This window comes from Marmota monax, unplaced genomic scaffold (genome assembly GCF_021218885.2).
Source record: "Marmota monax isolate L192 unplaced genomic scaffold, Marmota_monax_Labrador192_F-V1.1 WCK01_AAM20220418_F8-fsc00155, whole genome shotgun sequence".
In the NCBI taxonomy this organism is placed as follows: Eukaryota; Metazoa; Chordata; class Mammalia; order Rodentia; family Sciuridae; genus Marmota; species Marmota monax.
Genome location: NW_026694554.1, coordinates 2,341,210 through 2,360,937, shown reverse-complemented (window position 1 = coordinate 2,360,937; position 19,728 = coordinate 2,341,210). Strand labels below are relative to the sequence as shown.

Sequence of the window (19,728 nt, the reverse complement as noted above, 5' to 3'; positions counted from 1 at the left end):
GTACATACCTTCATAGGTCTGTCACTATTTGCAAAATTATTAATAATAGATAAAGACTCCTGAAATCTTGATCCTCCACTTAGTGCTACATCAGCTATCAGCTGACTTACAGCGATTATTATCTGTGGGAAGAAGCAAACATTATTTTTGTTTTTTGAAGAAACTTCAAAAAAAATTATATTTAGAACAAATGCTGTTAATTCATATCATTGTATAAGCACAGACACACTCATATTAAATACTTCAATGAATGATTCTTTACAGAAAAAGCTGATACAATGATCATTAGTTCTCCATTTTGAATGTGCTTGCAAGGTAGAAGCTATAGCAAACTTGAGAATAAATTATGTTTTTATTTGATGGTTTCTCACTCCTTTTCACTTGTCTATTTTTGTGTGCTGGACTCCCAAGTCCAGTGCCTCAGCTCCCTTCTTTGTTTCTGGCCAAGACCTACCAATTTAACAGCAGTTTAAGCAATGGCCTTTGATGGTACCTTTTAGTCTGTGAGACTACCTCAGATGAATGCCAAAAAGATTCACACTACACTGTTAATGGCTGGAAGCTTTATCACTGACCCTAGGAAGCAGGATACAGTAGTAGTTACTGAAGTGTGTACTCTAGAGTCAAAGTGCCTTCAAGTCAAATTTTGACTTTATCAATTATTCATTAAGTGGCTTTGGGAAATCTATTTAATGTCTCTGTACCTCACTTTTCTCATTTGTGCAATGGGGAATATAACAATTACTGAGTTGTTATGAGGATTGAGGATATCATACTAGCTTTTTTTTTAAGGTACTGGAAATTGAACCCAGGAGAACTTAACCACTGAGTCACACTCCCAGGCCTTTTTATTTTCAATTTAGAGACAAGGCCTCACTGAGTTGCTTAGTGCTTTATTAAATTGCTGAGGCTGGCTTTGAACTCTTGATCCTCCTGCCTCAGGCTCCCCAGCCACTGAGATTACAGGCATGCACCCAGCGCCTGACTTAGTTAACACTATTAAGCAATAGTGTGTGACAGACACTGTTCTATGTCTTCACATTTATTATTTCATCTGTATTTGAATAAAAAAGTTGACAGAACCAATTCTTAGGCCCAGAAGAATGGATCTTAATGGGGAACTTGAGGCACACTGGCACACTCATCAGAAGAATATTTTGGAGGAAGGTGGCTATTCAAGTGACACTTCATATAAAAGCAAGTAATATATGAAATAATACGTTGGGGCAGGGGATGTGGCTCAAATGGTGGCATGCTTGCCCAGCATGTGTGAGGCACTGGGTTCGATTCTTGGCACCACATAAAATAAAATAAAGATATTAAAAAAACAAGTAATGTGTAATGCTGACTGGCTCTTGTATGCAAAAGTAATTATATGGCAGATTTTTAAAGGAAGTACTTATTATTATCATTTTTATTATTATTAAATATTTACTTTGTTAATGGCATTTTCCAACAAGCTGCTTCTGATTTCCTATGTTACAAAAAGACCTACCAAACTAAGTGGTGACAATTTTGATTATGTTCAGAGTGGTTTCATCAAGTAAGCACAACAATACGGAGGTGCTGAATAATAACTATCATGTAATAAGTGTCTACTATGTGCCAGGCACTACACACTTAATTTTTAACCATCATTATAACCCTGCAAGATGAAATATCTTGCCCTCATTTTACAGATGAGGAAACTGGTTTAAGCAGATATAACAACTTGCCTAGGATTACATAGCAGATAAGTAGCAGATTAAGGCCAGGATCTCTTTCTAAAGTCTTCATTTTTAAATATATCTTGAAATTTCTCCCTCTCTCTTCCTCTCCCTGACTCTTCCCTCCTTCCACCCAGTCCCCTCTTGAATCTAATTCCGTCACCCAGGCTAGCCTCAAATTTCCACATAACTAGGAATACAGGTGCATGCTACTGGGCCTGGGTTGATTTCTTTTGTTTTATGAATAAGTGAGTATGCTAGAGTATGAAAAACAGAAACTGTATTACCTGTTATGTAATATCTAACAAGATCATCATATCTGATCCTTATGAAAGTCCTATGAAGTAGGTACTAATATTTACCCCTATTAAATTAAGGTACTGAGAGGCTAAGGAAGTTAACTTGCTCCAGGTTACCCATAACATCTAAACCAGAGCCTGCACTCTTATCCAATGCAGCCTAATCCAATGAAAACATAATGTGAACCACATTTGCAAGTTTAAATTGTCCAGTAGCCACACTGGATAGAGACAGAGGTGAAACTTAGTTTAACATATTTTATTTAATATATCCAACATATCTTTTCAACATAAAAATCAAACATAAAACAATTGAGATATTTTACTTTTTAAAAAAAATATACTTTGGATTGAACCCAGCACGCTATGTCACTGAGCTACACCCCAGGACTTTTTATTTTTATTTATTGGTGATTACTAGGGATTTAACCCAGAAGTGCTTCACCACTGAGTTACAACTCCGGCCCTTTTCATTCTTTGAGACAGGACTCACAAAATTGCTAAGGATGGCCTTGAACTTGCAGTCCTCCTTGCCTTAGCCTCCCAAGTCACTGGGATTACAGGTGTGCACCAACATGCTATGCTTATTTTTTAATTTGAGATAGCGTCTTACTAAGTTGCTTAGGCTGGCATCAGACTCCTGATCTTCCTGACTCAGACTCCTGAGTAACAGGGATTATACACATGTGCTACCATGCCTGGTGAGGTATTTTACTTTTTTATATACTTAGTCTTGAAAAGCCTATGTGCATTTCAGAGTCTCAACATATCTCAACTTGAACCAGCCACATTCAAGTGCTAGATGGCTGGCCATGTCTGACCTAATACTGGATGGGGTCACTCTGGATCTTGATCTTGTTAGAGCCTAAAGATTGTAAGGAAAGATGATGAAGAGGATCTTTGGGTTTTCACTAACCTGCAAATGTGTCCTCAAAAACGTTTTCCTCTTGGTATACTCAAAGTTGTTTCTCATCAAAAGATATAAAAGTGCAGATGCTTCATTCCTGGTTGAGCTAATCTTTGAGGTACAGCACTTTAAAACCTCATAACAAAATGCAGCACACATATTTACTCTTCCTTTGAAAAAGGCTGAAGGAAACTAAACAATAAGGAAAGCAGAAATAAATATCAGAAAACTCAATCATAAAATCACTTGAATGTCAAGTGCCCCATTACAAATTCACCCAAAACTATGCTGGTTGCTTTTAGGTTACAAAAATCAACATGAGGGGCTCTCCTCTCAAGAAAGCCTGGATTAGTTAACATAAATACCAACATGTGTTGATGATAGAACAATTCAAGTCAGTACAGTACTATAACATGTAAAGGCATTGATATAAATGCTAGGGACCTGTGAAGAGCTCAAGATAGTCTGAAATATATGATAATTAGGTTCTCAATAATATGTATTCAAAGAATGAATGCCTGAAATGACGAATGATGGGTCTCAAATGGGGCTTTAAAAATGGGAAAGACAAACTGTTATTTTTTTTTGCATATAAATTTACACAGTTCCTTATATTATGAACTTCCAGGTGCTGAGAAAATTATAGTTGAAATCTATTCAATAAAACTTGATCCTTTAACAAAAAATATGAACTGCATATGTACACACATGTGCATCCTGTACTTATAAATAGTGTTCACATACATTTTTGTGCAAAAAGAATACTAAAATGACTACCTACCACAACAGGCAAGTAGACTTGTTACCTTCAGAATGTATTCAGTATGCTTTGTGAAACACTATAGACATATATATACACACATATATAACGTATATCATATGATTATATATTATATAGTATATTATATGTGTGTGGTGATATATGTATGTCTGTGTGTGTATATATATATATATATGTGTGTGTGTGTGTGTGTGTGTGTGTGTGTGTGTTTATGTATGTATGTGTGTATATATGGTTTGTTACAGTCTTCCATGCTTACAGGTATAGGCAAGCAAGCAATAAGCTGCCCCAAAGTACAGAATGGGTATTTTTCAGTGTGTGTGAAGCTGGAAGGCCACCAATTCAAAATTACTTCTTGGGAACCTTGAGTTTAAATCCATGTCATAGGAATCTACCTTCTTTATCTCATCTTAACAACAAGTGCAATATCATGTAAACAAAAGATGCCTAATTATGTTTTCTGGTTGGGAAATCTCATTAATGTTTTCAGAAAATTAAGCCAACTCTTGCGGGATCAGATACTCTAGATTAAAAATAAACATATAAGGGTGAGCACAGCTATAGCATGGTAAATCCCTAAAGTAAGTCTTCTATACATATCACTTACTACTTTGAGAGGGCAATGGCTAAAATCAAAGACCTCCTAATTGTCAATTCTAATGAACCGTTTTTGTTTTCTATTTGTCCACTCTGTATTTCATAACAATGTGAAACTTTGGTCCTTTGGCTTCTATAATCTCCCTTTTCTTTGGCCTTTTTCCTACCTCCATGACGCCTCCGTCTCATCATCTTCAATGATTCCTCTTGCAACCCCATCTGTTTTCTTTCTTTCCAATGTTCTGGTCTTAAACATTCTTTTTTTGATTCTTCCTGTACATACTCTCCAGAGTAATTTAAACCACTCCAAAGAGTTGAGTTCAACTACCACTTATACACTGATGCTCCACATTTTACTAAGTTCCAGCTACACTGCTCTTTTAGTTTCCAGAATATTCCAAACTCTTTCCTGACTCAAGGCCTTTTCATATGCATGTTTGTTTACCTAAAATCTTCTTTCTTGAAGCTTTCATAAGGCTGGGCCCTTTTCACATTTCAAATCTCATTTTTCAAGCAATAACTTATCTAAAGTTTACCATTATGAGCGGTCCCGAAATGAGGATGGTTCAACTTTTTGTGGTAGTGCAAAAGTACTACATGTTCAGCTGGAATTGTACTTTGAATTTTGATCTTTACCTGCGCTAGCAATATGAGACATGAAACTCTCTCGTGATACTGGGCAGTGACAGTGAGCCACAGCTCCAAGTCAGCCACATGATGTTGAGGAAAACTAAATGTGACTACAGTATACTGTGTTGCTAAGCTATGGTATTCGATAAATAAGGTGTGTTAAAGGCATTTTTGAGTTCCTATATTTTGACTTACTATATTTTCAATGAATTTATTGGAATGTAATCTCATTGTAATTTGACAACCATCTATGCCTGCACACCATTTCCTTCCGAGAACTTATTATAATTGCTAATTATTTTATTTATTTTTCTCTCCTTCCTAAAACACTGAAAGTATCCTAAAGGCAGAGAGTATGCTTCTTTTGTATCTCCATAACCTAGTACAGCACTTGACACAAGAAGGTACTTGATAAATGTAGTATGGATGAGTGGGAGATGACACTAAGCCTACTCCTTCAATCCAGATCTCCCTGGAGCAAAGAACTGTGTATCTAAATATATTACAGACAGCTTAAATTCAACATGTCTACAAAACAGAACTCATTAACTTTTACCCTAAAATGCAGTTTTCCTCCTATGTTTCCCCATCAGCCAAGACAACATCATGTTATCTCTAAATTGATGACCAAATCCTAAAAAGTTCTCTTTTTTAACATGTCTTCTATCTGCATTTGACTCTCCAGATCCACTGCCACTACCTTATTTCAGGGCCCCATCTCTTATCTAGCCCATAGGAATGAGTCTTTTTAGTGCCTTTGGTATGGCTACCAATCCCTCTTCCCCCATCACTTTATACAGATTTTACCCGGCCCTAATCAATTTTCTCTTCATACAAATATAATTGTGTTACTTTCATGCTTAAAACCTTTCCATGGCTACCTGATGCCTAAAGATGAAGTCCAACTCTTGAGATGAGTATACAATGATCTATTCCTCATTTACATCTTTAGTTTCATTTTCTGTTAAATCCATACTAAATCTTAGCTCTACTGCTGCAAAGAAACGATTGCAAAATTAGAGCATTTCTCTTTTTCTCATGTTTAACCCTAGTTTTCTATACAATTTTTATTTTTTGGTTTATGTGCAGGTATTGAAGTGTATTTTTATGTGTGTGCTTCCCTCTATTGGACAATAAGCCCTCAGATACTCTATCCAAGAAGTACCTACCGACAATAAAATGAATTACTTATGAATTTCTTTCTCTTAGTTTCTTATAATATGCTTGTGTTGAACTCAGTTTTCCATAAATTTCTTTATTCATAAATTATATTATAAATGGAGCTTAAAAATAAGCTTCAAATTCAATTAATTTCTAATTTTGGATAAAAAAATGTAGCACTGAAAGGAAGGATACCTATCATTTCCAAAATACTATACAAGATACCACCATCGAAAAAGTTGGTTCCTGCTTTCAAAGTGCTTATATATGACTATATTAATGGCTCATATACTTCCAGATGGTAAGAGTTTTTAAAAGAAGTAAGACAAAAGAAAAACTGGCAAATCTGGAAATTTGAAAATGATACTTGGACTAAGGGTATAGTTTAGTGGCATCATGCATGCATGAGTACATGGGTCCAATCTCTAAATCTCACACAAAGGGGAAAAAGGGGGTTAAGTTTAGAGTTAGAGAAAAAGAAAACAACACTCTTTTTGTTTCTTTTAGGTACTAGCAATAGAACCCAGAGACACTTTAACAAAAAGCTACAATCCCATCCCTTTTTATTTTTATTTCGAAACAGACCCTTGCTAAGTTGCTGAGGCCTCCTACTTGTGATCCTCCTGCCCAGCTTTCCCAGTTGATGGGATCACCAATGTGTACCAGGACAACCAGCAAGAAAATGGCACTCTTGAATAGGAAATGTGTAACAGGATGAAATCAAAAGCAGGTTCTGATTTTAGGGGATTCCTTGCCAGTCCTCTTTTGCATTTTGTTGTTTAGTACTTTAATTACAAAGGCAGTACTTAATGGTTTCATTAGCTGATGTTTCCTTGTGTCATCACAATAATCATCTTTCTCCTCTTTCCTTTTCCATAAAAAACAGCTACTAGCAGCTCTAAAGCTTTTGTCCTTACCTTACTGATGAAAGCTCTCAGTGAGGCAAATACATGTTTCAGTGACACTTCAGATTGTCCATTTTTAAGAAAAGCTAGATGAATATCAAATACTTTTTTCATTAATGGATTGTGGCCATCATTGTTTAAAAGCTGGCTCTACAAAACATGAGAAAAAAATACAATTTGCAGAAAAACTTAAGTTTATGCTCCATCAAGAATGAGAGAACTGATTGCACCAATACCTGCTTATGAAAATACTATTTGAAGTTTCAGATGTCATTAAAAACTATTTGTACCATCTTTTCAACTTGGAAATCTCCAAATACTACATAAGCTATAATTAGAATACTTAAGTCCAGCATTTAAAATAGATGAAAAAATATTTTTCTAATACAACATAGCAAAATACACACCTGGTATGGGAAGAGTATTATTATGAACCTATAACAATTAAGAAATCAGTAAATTTAAAATAACCACAAGACAACCACCTTTGTACTTCTCTGAGGGAGATTTAATAATGTAAGAATTAAGGAAAGAGCAACTAATAAAAAAAAAGAATTAAGGAAAAATACCAGTTCCATTTTAAGGCTATTATCTAATTTACTTTCTAAACTATGTCTAGTATAAGACATGTTTAGACATTTGTGATAAATTAAACCCTCTATGGGTAGAGATAATAACAGGTATCACAATTAAACAGACCATGTAAATTACTTAAGTGCCTCTTATAAAGAGACATAAAAGAAACAGCAAATTGTACAGAAATATCTATTAGTTTGTGAACCTTGTTTTAGTTTTTAACATTATAGTAATTACAACATTGACTATATAAATTAATGGATTTCACTGTGGCATTTCCATACATGCATGTACCATGATTTGATCTTATCTACTCTCCCTTGTTCTACTTTCATATCATCTTTTAAATTTCATTTTCTAGATTCCACATGAGAGAAAACATGTGATACTTGCTGATACATGAAATGGCTGAAGGAATTAACTGAAATACTTAGAGAAGGAGGAAAGAAAATTATCTGTATAATTCAAGAGAATGCAAATAAGATTCCCACCACCCCTCCTTTAGATTTTCCTACTAAGGAGACCTTACATTATACTTGTGTAATTTTTACTTTCAAAGTGCTCTCGCATCCATTATCCCATTTTAGCCCTTTCACCAACTCTGTAAAGATAACTGCTTTTGCCCTCTTATTAAAATCATAGCAATAATAATTTGCACTGAAAGGCAAAAATCTGAGAAAAAACTAAACCTTCTGACTAGAGAAGCCAGTCAGCTTGCTTGGACATCAACTATCCTGACAGGGCATCTATCTTATCACAATGGATCTTTGGGCAAACTGATCTACTCATAATTTCCACTAAAATCATTAGATATTCCAAAGTATGAAAGAAAACTATTTCTAACCATGAAAATAAAATAATAGAATTTAAGAGGCAGAAGGGAACTTAAGAGCCAATTAGTTCAATTCCTTTATTTTATGGATGACAAGAAAGTCCCCAGTGACCTCATAAGGTCACACAGTAGCCAAACTAGGTTTGCCTTCCACATTACCTCACTGCTCAGACCAGCCCTTTTCACTACGCTTATCTGGTCTCCAATTAGTTATTATAAAATGTATTCTCTGTAAGATACCAAATGAATTTTTATCCTTCATCTTTACCTTGAAGCACTGGGTGAAAAATGATATGGTATCTAATACTGTTAGAGAAACTTCAGTAGCAGTATTGCCTTCAAGAAGTGCCTGGTGGAAAATGTCTGCTTCAGTTGTTGCAGAACCTGGGATTTAAAAAGTAAATAAAACTTAGTCCAACACAGAGAATCACATAATGGTATTAAATGACTTCTCAAAGACTCAGAGAGACGAGAAAGAAGAAAGGAGGCTTGCAAAACCAGCAGACCTGATGGATTTCGCTACATTTATTCCTTAATCAAATATCGTCCGGTTTAATAATTTCATTAAATGTTCACATAACCTCTTTATCAACAGCTCTGTAGCACACAATTAGGTGTGCAATTCTTTGGCAGCATGATTTCAGTGATGATCTATGGTAATGTAACTAGAAAATAACGTAGGAGGCATTTTAGACTGTGCCACTAATTATTTGTGCAAAAATGAGAAACCCACAAAAATTTAGCTACATATATACAGTGGTGCTCTATGGTAAGGTGTTTTTGATTACCAATGATATGAGACTTATTTCTAAATTAGAAAGAATAGGTTCTTTATACTTTCACAAGAAGATGAAACTTTTAACATTTGTAATTTTAAAGGTCCTTAATCTATCATCTTAAGGTTTATCTGCCAAAAACATCCTTTTTTATTTTATTTTATTAGACCATACCACTAAGCCAGCTTCACTAGCTTCCTTTTCTGAAATCTCCAGACGACTGTACAAAAACAAAAGTTTTCTTATTCTGAGTTTTTATTAATATTTATTTTTCAGAGGATAGCTTCAATTTATATAACCCTCCAGCTTCCCAGTTGGGCAAGATTTCTCTCCTTGTCCTATTTACCTTGTCAATATTTCAACTTGTCTGAAATATAACTTTGCCAAAATGGAATTTAGAGTCGATTTCTGCAGTGAACTCAGCATATGTAGTTCTGTAATCATTAAATGAACAAGTAACAAAACAAATAGTATACATACCATTTATTGAGATGTCAATATTTGCATTAAAGCTTAACAGCAGAATAAAAGTATATCCAATACCAAAATATGACTAAAACAGCAATTCCAAGGGAAAAAAATTTATTTCTTTAATACCAAGAAAAAATTTTTAAATTACTCATATTTAAATTGTTGAAAATTCTGGGCTAGAGATATGGCTTAGTGGTAGAGTGTTTGCCTGGGATGTAGAAGGCCCTGGGTTTGACCATGAGCAACACACACACAAAAAAATAATTGTTGAGAATTCCATGCATATTTTCTGACTAGTCATATATGATGAAACGATTATATATAAGTATATAGCAGAGGTATGGAAACATATCCATACAAGGAAAAAAACTTTCCAATCATATTGGTGATTTAAACCAGGACTTAGGGTTGAATAACATTACACAGCTCCTTCACATGGGTACCCCACATATATTATCACTTACTGTGATTAAGTGTAAAAGAACTTTCAAGGCTACTAAGATGCTGAAGTCGGGCCTGCATTACTCCTGATCTGTTTCGAAGCGCTGGCATAGTTTGTGATTTTCGGTCTATTCCAAAGTGTTTTGATAGCCAGGCATCATGTACCCTAAAATAAAATTTACAATTAGGAACTAAAGTATTTAATAACATATTTCATTGCCAAAATATAATTTCTATATAAACATACTACTATGCTCAATATTGTATCAACTATTACTTGCATTCAAGGAGGTATCACAGGAAATTGTATGAAGTTTTAATGAATCTTTAAAACAGTCTATATTATAAGAATGCAAGTAAGGAATTTAGAAAGAGCCTCCCATTTCTCCCTTTCTCATCAAAAATACTGGGACGGAGTGAACAACACTCCAAAAAGTTTCATTTCTTTCACAGGACCTAAGAAAAGCTGTGGCTAAGATTTCTCAATTTTTGTTTTCCTATAATGTTACAGTTCCACTTAAAATGTACAACTGGGTCATACATGAACTAATGAAGAAAACTTTGTCTGATAAAAATAGTGGGAAACTGGCAGAATCCTAGAGGCTAAGGCTTATTTTAATAATGGTCATATCAGCTCTAAGTCATGGAAAAATACTGGTGGAAAGTAGAACCCTCATCGTTAATGTTCTCGAGATGCAGCAATAAACCCCATCTAAAAGTCTTTGATTTTTGGAAGTGCTATGAAATTCAACATGTATTTGAGGGAAAATAAACAAGGAGAGAAATGAATTACAGTGGATGGGGTAGAGAGAGAAGATGGGAGGGGAGGGAGCGGGGATAGTAGAGGATAGGAAAGGTAGCAGAATACAACAGTTACTAATAGGGCATTATGTAAAAATGTGGATGTGTAACCGATGTGATTCTGCAATCTGTATTTGGGGTAAAATTGGGAGTTCATAACCAACTCGAATCTAATGTATGAAATATGATATGTCAAGAGCTTTATAATGTTTTGAACAACCAATAAAAAAAATAAATAAATAAAAAATTAAAAATCATGATCACTAAAAAAAACAAAACAAAGCATGTATTTGAGTTCTTTTAATGAGTAATCCCTACTCCTAAAATTTGTATTACTGACATAAGCTTAAGTACCCTTCATTTTCCTTTGCCTTGGGGCATTGCAAACATTTCCTTAAGTATTTATTTCACTAGAATTTAAGAGGCAAAAAGAATAAATAAATTATATATAATATATGTCCCAATCACTACTGGGGATATTTCTATTTACCTTAGTAATTGAGATGATAAATTGATAAACTGTAGGCAAAAACACATCTTAAAATGGTCTTGATTTTATGATTTTCTACCTTCACCTGTATCTAGCCCCTTTTGAAGTCCTTAAAGAAAGACAAGCAACTGTTTTAAGTATAGAGAACTTGTAAGGTATAAACTTTCCATATTGCTCTAGTCCTTACCCTTTTAAAAACTTAAAAATCAGTTCTCATTAGTTTAAATATCAAGTTGGGAAATGCTAAATAAATCATGAATGTCTTAAATGTTGACCTAAAATTAATAATCTGTGTTTCACATGGCATGAATGAGATTGTCCTCTATTGGGAGAGAAGGAAAAGTGGATACTGCAGTGGTATGGAAATTACCTTGCTATGTTTCTTTTCCCCATATATCTAAAGTGAAACAAACATACTCTAGAAAAGGAAACAATAGGATGTTAGTAATATAGTACCTTCTGCTACAAATTTAACATACAATATTCAGAAGTTATGAGATAATAAAGAATTATCTACTGAAATAATATTATAATATATTTTTACAAAAATACCATACAACTACTTATATTGTCATATTACATCTTCCCAAAATTTGTTTGGTACTCATATTACACCCTTCCAAATTTGTTCAGTACAGTTACATCAGCACCAAATTACCTCATTTTTATATACAATTCTAATAACAAGTTAAATAAAACCCTGATAATGCAAAACATCCTTTGTGTTCTGTAACATATATAGCAAAGGTATCTAACATAGTAATTAACATAAAAATAATTCTTAAGCCCTATAAGTGGGGCATAGTCTATATTTTGTATAATGGCATTAAAATACCTCCAGTTTCTACAATTATTATGGCCATTCATGTTCAACCTCTGCCCAGGTTGAACAAAATCTTCCTTCACCCTCCTTACTTTCTGCCTTTCTTTTTTTTGGTACCAGGGATGGAACCCAAGGGCAATTAACCACTGAGCCACATCCCCAGCCCTTTTTTATATTTTATAGAGACAGGGTCTTGCTAAATTGCTAAGGTCAGCTTTGAACTCGCACTCCTTCTGCTTTTCTTGAAGCAAACCCCCAAAATCAGATATTTTCATTAATAAATATTTCAGTATAATTACAGTGTTTTTCAAAAATCTTAACTGTTGTTTAGTCTGCAGAAATTATCTGCAAAATTTTGAGATTTAAATCAAGTGATTATACATTGATTATTCACTTTGTGTTTTGCACATGCACATAAAATCATGTGTTCTACTTATGTAAAAATTTTTTGCATTTCATTCTGATTTTTCTTTTAGCATTTAATAATGATGTAAAAAATAGCTCAGCATACAATATAAGACAACTTCCCATCTTCAGACTAGTTTTATCCAAGTGTCTTTATGAAGTGAGAATTACCCAGCTCTACATAAGAGTACAGATTATAAACTCCAATCATTTAAGCTGCTCATTAAACCAGCATCTGCTCCAAGTAAATGATGGAGGACAGCTGATACCACTTCTAGTTTTCCAGATCACAGAAAGGCAGGGTTGTGAAGACAGTCTATTATTAGCTAATTTTCTGTAATACTGCAAGTATTCCATCTTCATATTTTCTCTTCTATCTATGGGTAAAGAATGCCAGCCTCTGTATTAATAAAATTATTTAACATTTTCTACATTTTTAGCAAATAAGCTGTTGAAAACCAAAAAATGGTAACATTTAAATCCCCCAAATAAGGGGAAAGTTTATTAAAATAAATTAATGTAACTTACTCTAGAAGTATAAGGATGTTTATCAGTTCTTGAGGAGATACTTTATTCCAGTAAGTTAAGAGAGTATCTGAAAATGGATCAAATAAAGTATTAGATGTTGAAATAATGAGCAAATAGGACAGTGAGATCCCCAAGTACCAATAATCCAGCTTCAACAACCTATTGACTCACAATTTTATCTATACACTCTCCCTTCCCAGTGCTCATCAGTTTCCTTTTGAATTAACTGCAAATATACCATTTAATCTAAGTATTTCAGTTTCCACACTAGGTTTTTTTTTTTTTTTTTTTTGGTGGGATTGGGATTGAACCCAAGGGCACTATACCACTGCATTATATCCCTAGCCCTTTTTACTTATTGTGAGACAGGTTCTAGCTAACTTGCTCAGGTTGGTTTCCAACTTGCCATCTTCCTTGCCTCAGCCTCCTGAGTTGCTGAATTACAAGCATGTGCTACTATACCCATCTATTCCCAAATTTCCTTTGTAAATGTTCTTTTGGATGGTTTATATCAATCTCCACATTATTCCTAAAGCCAAAGGAAGGGAAGTTATGTTTGTATTTTAGACCTGGAGTTTTTGTTTTGCTTTTATTTTTTTAGGGGGTGGGGCGTGGGAGTGATACCCAGGATTAAACTCAGGGGACTCGACCACCAGCCCTATTTTGTATTTTATTTAGAGACAAGGTGTCTCTGAGTTGCTTAGCAGCCTCATAGTTCCTGAGGCTGGCTTTGAACTCCCAATCCTCCTGTCTCAGCCTCCCCAGCTGCTAGGATAACAGGTGTATGCCATCTTGCCCAGCTAGACCTGGGGTTTTTAATGAACTCAAAATTTTATGCAAGATGGTGAGTTTGTGTGCATTTTTCTGAGGAGAGGAGCCTTTACCTGCTATGCAAAGGGCTCTGTGAATCCAAAAGTCTAAGAGCTTTAAGCTTTATTTTCTTTCTTCCATCTATTTGCCTTTAAATTATAAACTCTGGTGTTCTCTCTACTTACTTATCTAGCTTTGAAATAACTATTTCAGATAGAAAAATCCCTTAAATCATATATACTTCTTTTTATCCATTTCTTTACTTCCCCAACACACCACTAAGATTCTTTTTTAAAAAAATGTTTATTTTTTAGTTGTAGTCGGACACAATACCTTTATTTTATTTATTTATTTAGGATGGAACCCAGGGCCTCGCACATGCTAGGCGAGCGCTCTACTGCTGAGCCACAACCCCCCAGCGCTACCACTAAGATCCTTTTAAAAAAAGAAATTAAAAATGTTAAAACCTTATCATTACTTAACTTTCAATTCCATTTTATTCTACTCTGATATAGCTAATGGTGTCAGAAGACCCTCCTCTCAACATCAAAAATTTGTTAAGTTTCTCAAAAACCAAGAAAACGACTCAATTTCCAACCTAGTTATAGACCTCAGAAGACAGGGATGGAAGATGAAACAATGTTGCCTTTATGGAGGGGGTGAAGGGGATTAGGGACTTTGTGGACTTTTGACTTGGCCACTTCCAGTTGTTTTACTATACTGATAGTTTTCAACGATTACAAAATATCAATCATCAGTAATAAAAAATGTTAAGAGTTAAATTTGGTTTGGTTTAGAAATTAAGCTAGAAGTGACTTCCGGTCCCCCCCCCCACACACACACAATGCATTTTGGTATCTTTCTGCCCCTAGGAGCTAGGTCTTCCCCCAGAATTCAATGGGTTTCCGGTCTCTGGTCAACTGGCAGCCTGTGGTTGCCATTTAGACGACCTAGGCTCCCGCTCCCCTCTTCGGCACAACAGCTTTTCCCAACAAAAAGCCTTTGTGCCTCCTTCCTAGAAAAGAACTGGTATGTTCGGTACACCCCTGAATACCCACCCGCACACCTGTGCCCTAAAGCAGCTCCTAAGAAGGTCTATGGGGTGGAAGGGGTGACTTTTGAGGCGTCGTACTCTATACTCAGCTGCTCCTCCGCCATTTTCTAAGCTTCTCTGTGAAGCCACTGGGACTAATTCAGTTGTTTCAAATCCGGGAAACATGATGCAGGCAGGCAACAAGGGTGGAGGACAGAGGGGAGATGATAGGAAGTCTTTAGGAAAAGATAAAGTGCGGCTTAGTGTATGTGACTTGTCATCCGATGAATTTAAAAAGACATGGCTAACGCTAAAAGAGCTCCATGATAAAGAACTGCACCATTTACAGACAAAATTAACGAGTATGAGGAAGTTGCAAATAGCAGACGGAAGGCGGTCAGGCTCGACGGCCAGAATTAGAGAGTTGACCGAACAGCATGACATCCTCAATACTACCATTCACGACTTGCAAGACCAGTTAAATGCAAAAACATGTGACCGCTGTTTAATAAATGAAGCATATAGGAACACACTACAGCAAGAATTTAATAACATGCAACAACAAAATCTTAGGTTTATTGCTGAGCTCAATGCAGAAACAAAAAAGTTAAGAGAAGAAAATAAAAGACTTTCTGCAAGAGTAAAGTTGAGCCAGCCAAAGTTTCATATTTCTTTTTCTGATAGTGATGACGATGATTTCATTCCTTGTACTCAAAAGACTAAACCAGTTTTTTCAGTGAGGGAGCCTACACAGTTAACTCAGGTGCATGTTCCTATAAGACCAGTAAGGAAACCACATAAGGAACAGATGAAACCTATAAGTAAAATGGAACTGGAACAGAGTCCAAAGTTTCCAATTCCATTTGGTAGTCAAGACCTCTTTGAAGTGCCAGAGACCTCTTTTGAGAAAACTCCCTCTAATGATGGCAAGCCTCCCACGCAAGGAGGCACTGCCTACCTGAAGTCATTTTCAGGTTTTCCTTTAACATCTTCATTTGATTCTCAAAAGAGGGATGGATTTCAAGGTGCCACAAGCCTTCTTGAAAAAAAGGTTGGCCAGCCAAAAAGGAAACATGAAACAATTGCCACAGAACAGGCTTCCACACAAAATCGTGAAAGTGAGATTAGATTCTCTTGGAGCCTTTCTAGTGTTTCCTCAAGAGAAAGTGCACCTACTCAGATAGTATCTGAAACTTCAGAGGAAAATATGCCTGGTTATGATAGAAGTGTGTTTGCTCCTTTTACACAGAAAAGGGAAACACTCCCCTTGAATGTATTTCCTTTTGACTATACTTCAAAATCTAGTGGGAGAAAAAGATCAGCATTTATTCCTTGTTACAACATTGGCTTTTCAGACAGAGGTGGCAGTACTGAGATGCCTTCCTGTGAGCAAGTTGCTCCACAGAATGCTAATGAATCTACAAATGCAGGGTATGCCACAGTTAAGCCTCAAGCTGATTTGGAGAGTGCCCTCTTGGGGCCTACACTGAAAAGAAAAGCCAAGATACAGTTAGAAAAAAAGAAGTAGATTCCCCGATGAGGGGAATCTCTCTCAATGCAAATGTTTTATTTTTCAAGAGGACAGCCTTCATGTCAATTCAGACTATGTAACTGATAACTCCTGACTCTTGACAGTTAAGATCTGAAAAATGTTTGGTAAATGACTTTAAAATAGTTAATTATTGTCAATTAATAAAATGAAGCTTAAAATACAGAAGGAAATTGATTCTTAAGAATTCCTCTACTTCCACATGAAAGTGTCCAGGCAGATCATCTTTTTGTTGATGTTAAAGTTACAACTGTTTATGACACAGTAAATATAATGAAAGCCAAAAGAGACCATGAAGAGAATAACTCATAAGAACTCAACATTTAAATGCATATAGAATAACTAAAATATTTACAAAACAAGAAAAAGTGACTAGAATGAACTATTGAAAAGGATCCAGAAGCATCTTTCAGAATAAAGTGGACATGACTTTACAGATAAGCAGCATGACATTATACATACAAAGGAAAAAGAGGAAATATGACAGAGACTACATACAAGTTAATGACAGAGACTATATAAAAGTTATTGAAAATGTGCTTTTTTTAAAATAAAAAAGCAAGAACAGAAGAAAGAAAAACATAATTAACAAAGACAAAATATTTGGCAGACAGCAAGCAAGATCAACATTTACGAGAAGAGGAACTATAAAGGTCACAAGAAATAAAACAGTCATGGTTTTACCCATGACATCTAAAAAAAATGCAGCCAGAGACTTGTCACTGGTTAGCATAGTATGCATGGTGTATGTGTATGTGTGTGTGTGTGTGTATGTATAATGAAGTGGAGGAGGGGAGAACTACAAAGTCTCTCCTTTCTCTGTTCTTTCTCCCTCTTTCTATCTCTCTCTCTTTCTGTCTCTCTCTCTCTCTTCCATTCTTGCTTTCTTTGGGCTGTAGTGGTATCCAGACATTTTATTATTCAGTTTGTTTTTCATGCATATATTACTTGGGTGTCATTACAAAAAATTACTGAGAATTCCTCTACTATAAAATTACCGTTTAAAGAGTCTACAATACAGTAGCTTATAGTATATCCAGAATTGTGAAACTATCACAAATGTGATTAAATGTTTTAGAACATTCTCATGGCTATAAAAAGAAAAACCATAATATCAGCAATCAACTTCCATATTCTCCCAGTTTTAATCTTGTGGGAAGACAAAAACTGTATGTTGTGATTTTATCCATTATCTCTTGGAATGAAATAACACTGGTGGTAAAAATTCTGTTCCTTTATTTCTTTCCCAACACTTGGACACCCATCACATAGCTTCAATATGATCTGACTTTTTACTTTTACAATTTAGTACATTCATAAAGCTTAAAGATTGTTACTTATTTTATTAATGTACTTTACAATTTATTATTCATATCTAGCTAAGAATTTATTGTAAAGTTTCTCTAGATAGTTGACTTATCAATTTATTTTATGTCTTTTTTGTATTGCTTTATGTATATGTATCTTGCATTATTACAAAAATATTTAAAGCAGCTAATATCTATTAAAATTTTTTTAAAAATAAAAATAGGCTGGGAATGTAGCTCAGTGGCAGAGTTCATGTTTTGCATGCATGAGACCCTGGGTTCAAATCCCCAGTGCCACAAGTTTTTTCCATATATGGGCTAGGGGTTTCACTCAGTGGTGAAGCACTTGTCTAACATGCAAAGCCCTGGGTTTGGTCCCCAGTAACAGAAAAGAATATTAAAATTTTTTAAATAAAAAAATAGGGGAAAAAACTTAATATAAGATAATATGTTGATCTGAACCAGGTGCCTTTTTTTTGCTTTATTTATTATTTACATATTTATGAGGCATTATGTGATGTTTCAATACATGTATGCACTGTGTAATGCTTAACCCAGGTGGCTTTTGTTTTTATTCTTGTATACTTTTTTTTTAAACAAAAGTATTAAGAAAAGGAAGAAGAGGCAGGGAATTGTGTTAATATATGTGCCATTTGAGAATAAGATAATCTGAATTTACTTTCGCAGGACATGCAGTTTACAAAAATCCTTTGGTTATGTTCCATCATATAGAATATGTAAATAATATAGTGTCCATCAAGAAGAAAATCAGCCTAACAACCCGATACCAGAAAATACCACAGAGTGATACTGCAAAATAACAATGGCATTGTTACCCTCCGAAAACCCTTCCTGTCTTTTTGTTTCTGATTTTTCAAATCCTGGGTCAAATAAAAGCTAAAGTGTTAAATATGAACTATGTATTATTATTCCATTCCTGTTATATTGGTCATTTAATGAATCATATACACTGCATGAAAATATGTTTAGCTCTTCTAAAAACATTGCATCATTTTATAATTTATAAAATTATTTTTAAATTATTTCAAGGAATCAAACCTGTATGAGTAACAAACTTATTTTGAATCTGCAAAGATATCTCCCCCTGCTCCCCTCAGGATAGAACCCAGAGCCTTGTTCAGTATGCTGGTAACTCACCTTCAGAAATCATTTTTACTATATATAAGTAGCACATCAAGAGACTTCTGATTTCATACTGGTCCAGCCTGTTATACTGGGATATACTATTCCTTGTTGAACTCTGTCGGGTCTGTAATATAAAGATAGTGTATTGTGAAATACTATAGCATAATTTTCCATGGGCATAGGCTTGATAACTAATTTTTAATGGGAAATTTAAAACTTAAAAAAAAACTTACATCACACCTAGCAGGTAAACAGGCTGAATCTTTTTTGATAGAGTACCTACTAATATCACTGGAAATTATCTTAGGGTCTCCAAAAAGATATTGTCTTGAATACTATGTTTGTTTCATTCCCATATGCTTGTATTTTGGTAGCAACACTTAAAAATAATCATGTGGCTATTTGAGGAAAAATAACTTATATAGAGGACTAATTTAACGTATATGAAAACAAACATTTTAACTTTAATTTGAACTCCTATTTAGAGTTTATTAAATTCCACCCTTCAATGAGTGTTCAGCTAATCTGTCTAAAAAATTGGCTAGTGATTTTATGATAAGATACTATACTAAGGAGGACTAGTAATGCCTCAAAATTAGATCCTCTACAAAATAGTGATGGTTCTACTATTTAATGGCATCTATTGAAATTATCAGAAGTTAATCATGACAAAAAGCTGATTTATGGAAGGATTTATATGAATATCAGTTATCTCCTAAAGAATTTACCCTTGTTAAAAACCAATACTTTAAAA

The 19,728-nt window shown here is 34.6% G+C and overlaps 1 protein-coding gene across 3 annotated transcripts in view; it reads right to left on the bottom strand.

Moving 5' to 3' along the window:
• The window catches only part of Dock11 (dedicator of cytokinesis 11), a 186,108-nt gene that overhangs the window by 36,398 nt on the left and 129,982 nt on the right, over positions 1-19,728 (bottom strand). For 2 of the 3 annotated variants that reach the window (XM_046420908.2, XM_046420910.2), the window contains 8 exons: positions 18,987-19,098; positions 13,130-13,196; positions 11,744-11,791; positions 10,106-10,248; positions 8,663-8,778; positions 6,999-7,136; positions 2,922-3,104; positions 9-122 (listed from right to left, as the gene is read on the bottom strand). In XM_046420908.2, coding sequence (XP_046276864.1) covers positions 9-122; positions 2,922-3,104; positions 6,999-7,136; positions 8,663-8,778; positions 10,106-10,248; positions 11,744-11,791; positions 13,130-13,196; positions 18,987-19,098 — 921 coding nt within the window. The remainder of the gene's footprint in view (positions 1-8; positions 123-2,921; positions 3,105-6,998; positions 7,137-8,662; positions 8,779-10,105; positions 10,249-11,743; positions 11,792-13,129; positions 13,197-18,986; positions 19,099-19,728) is intronic. The other variant, XM_046420911.2, reaches the window with a different exon arrangement.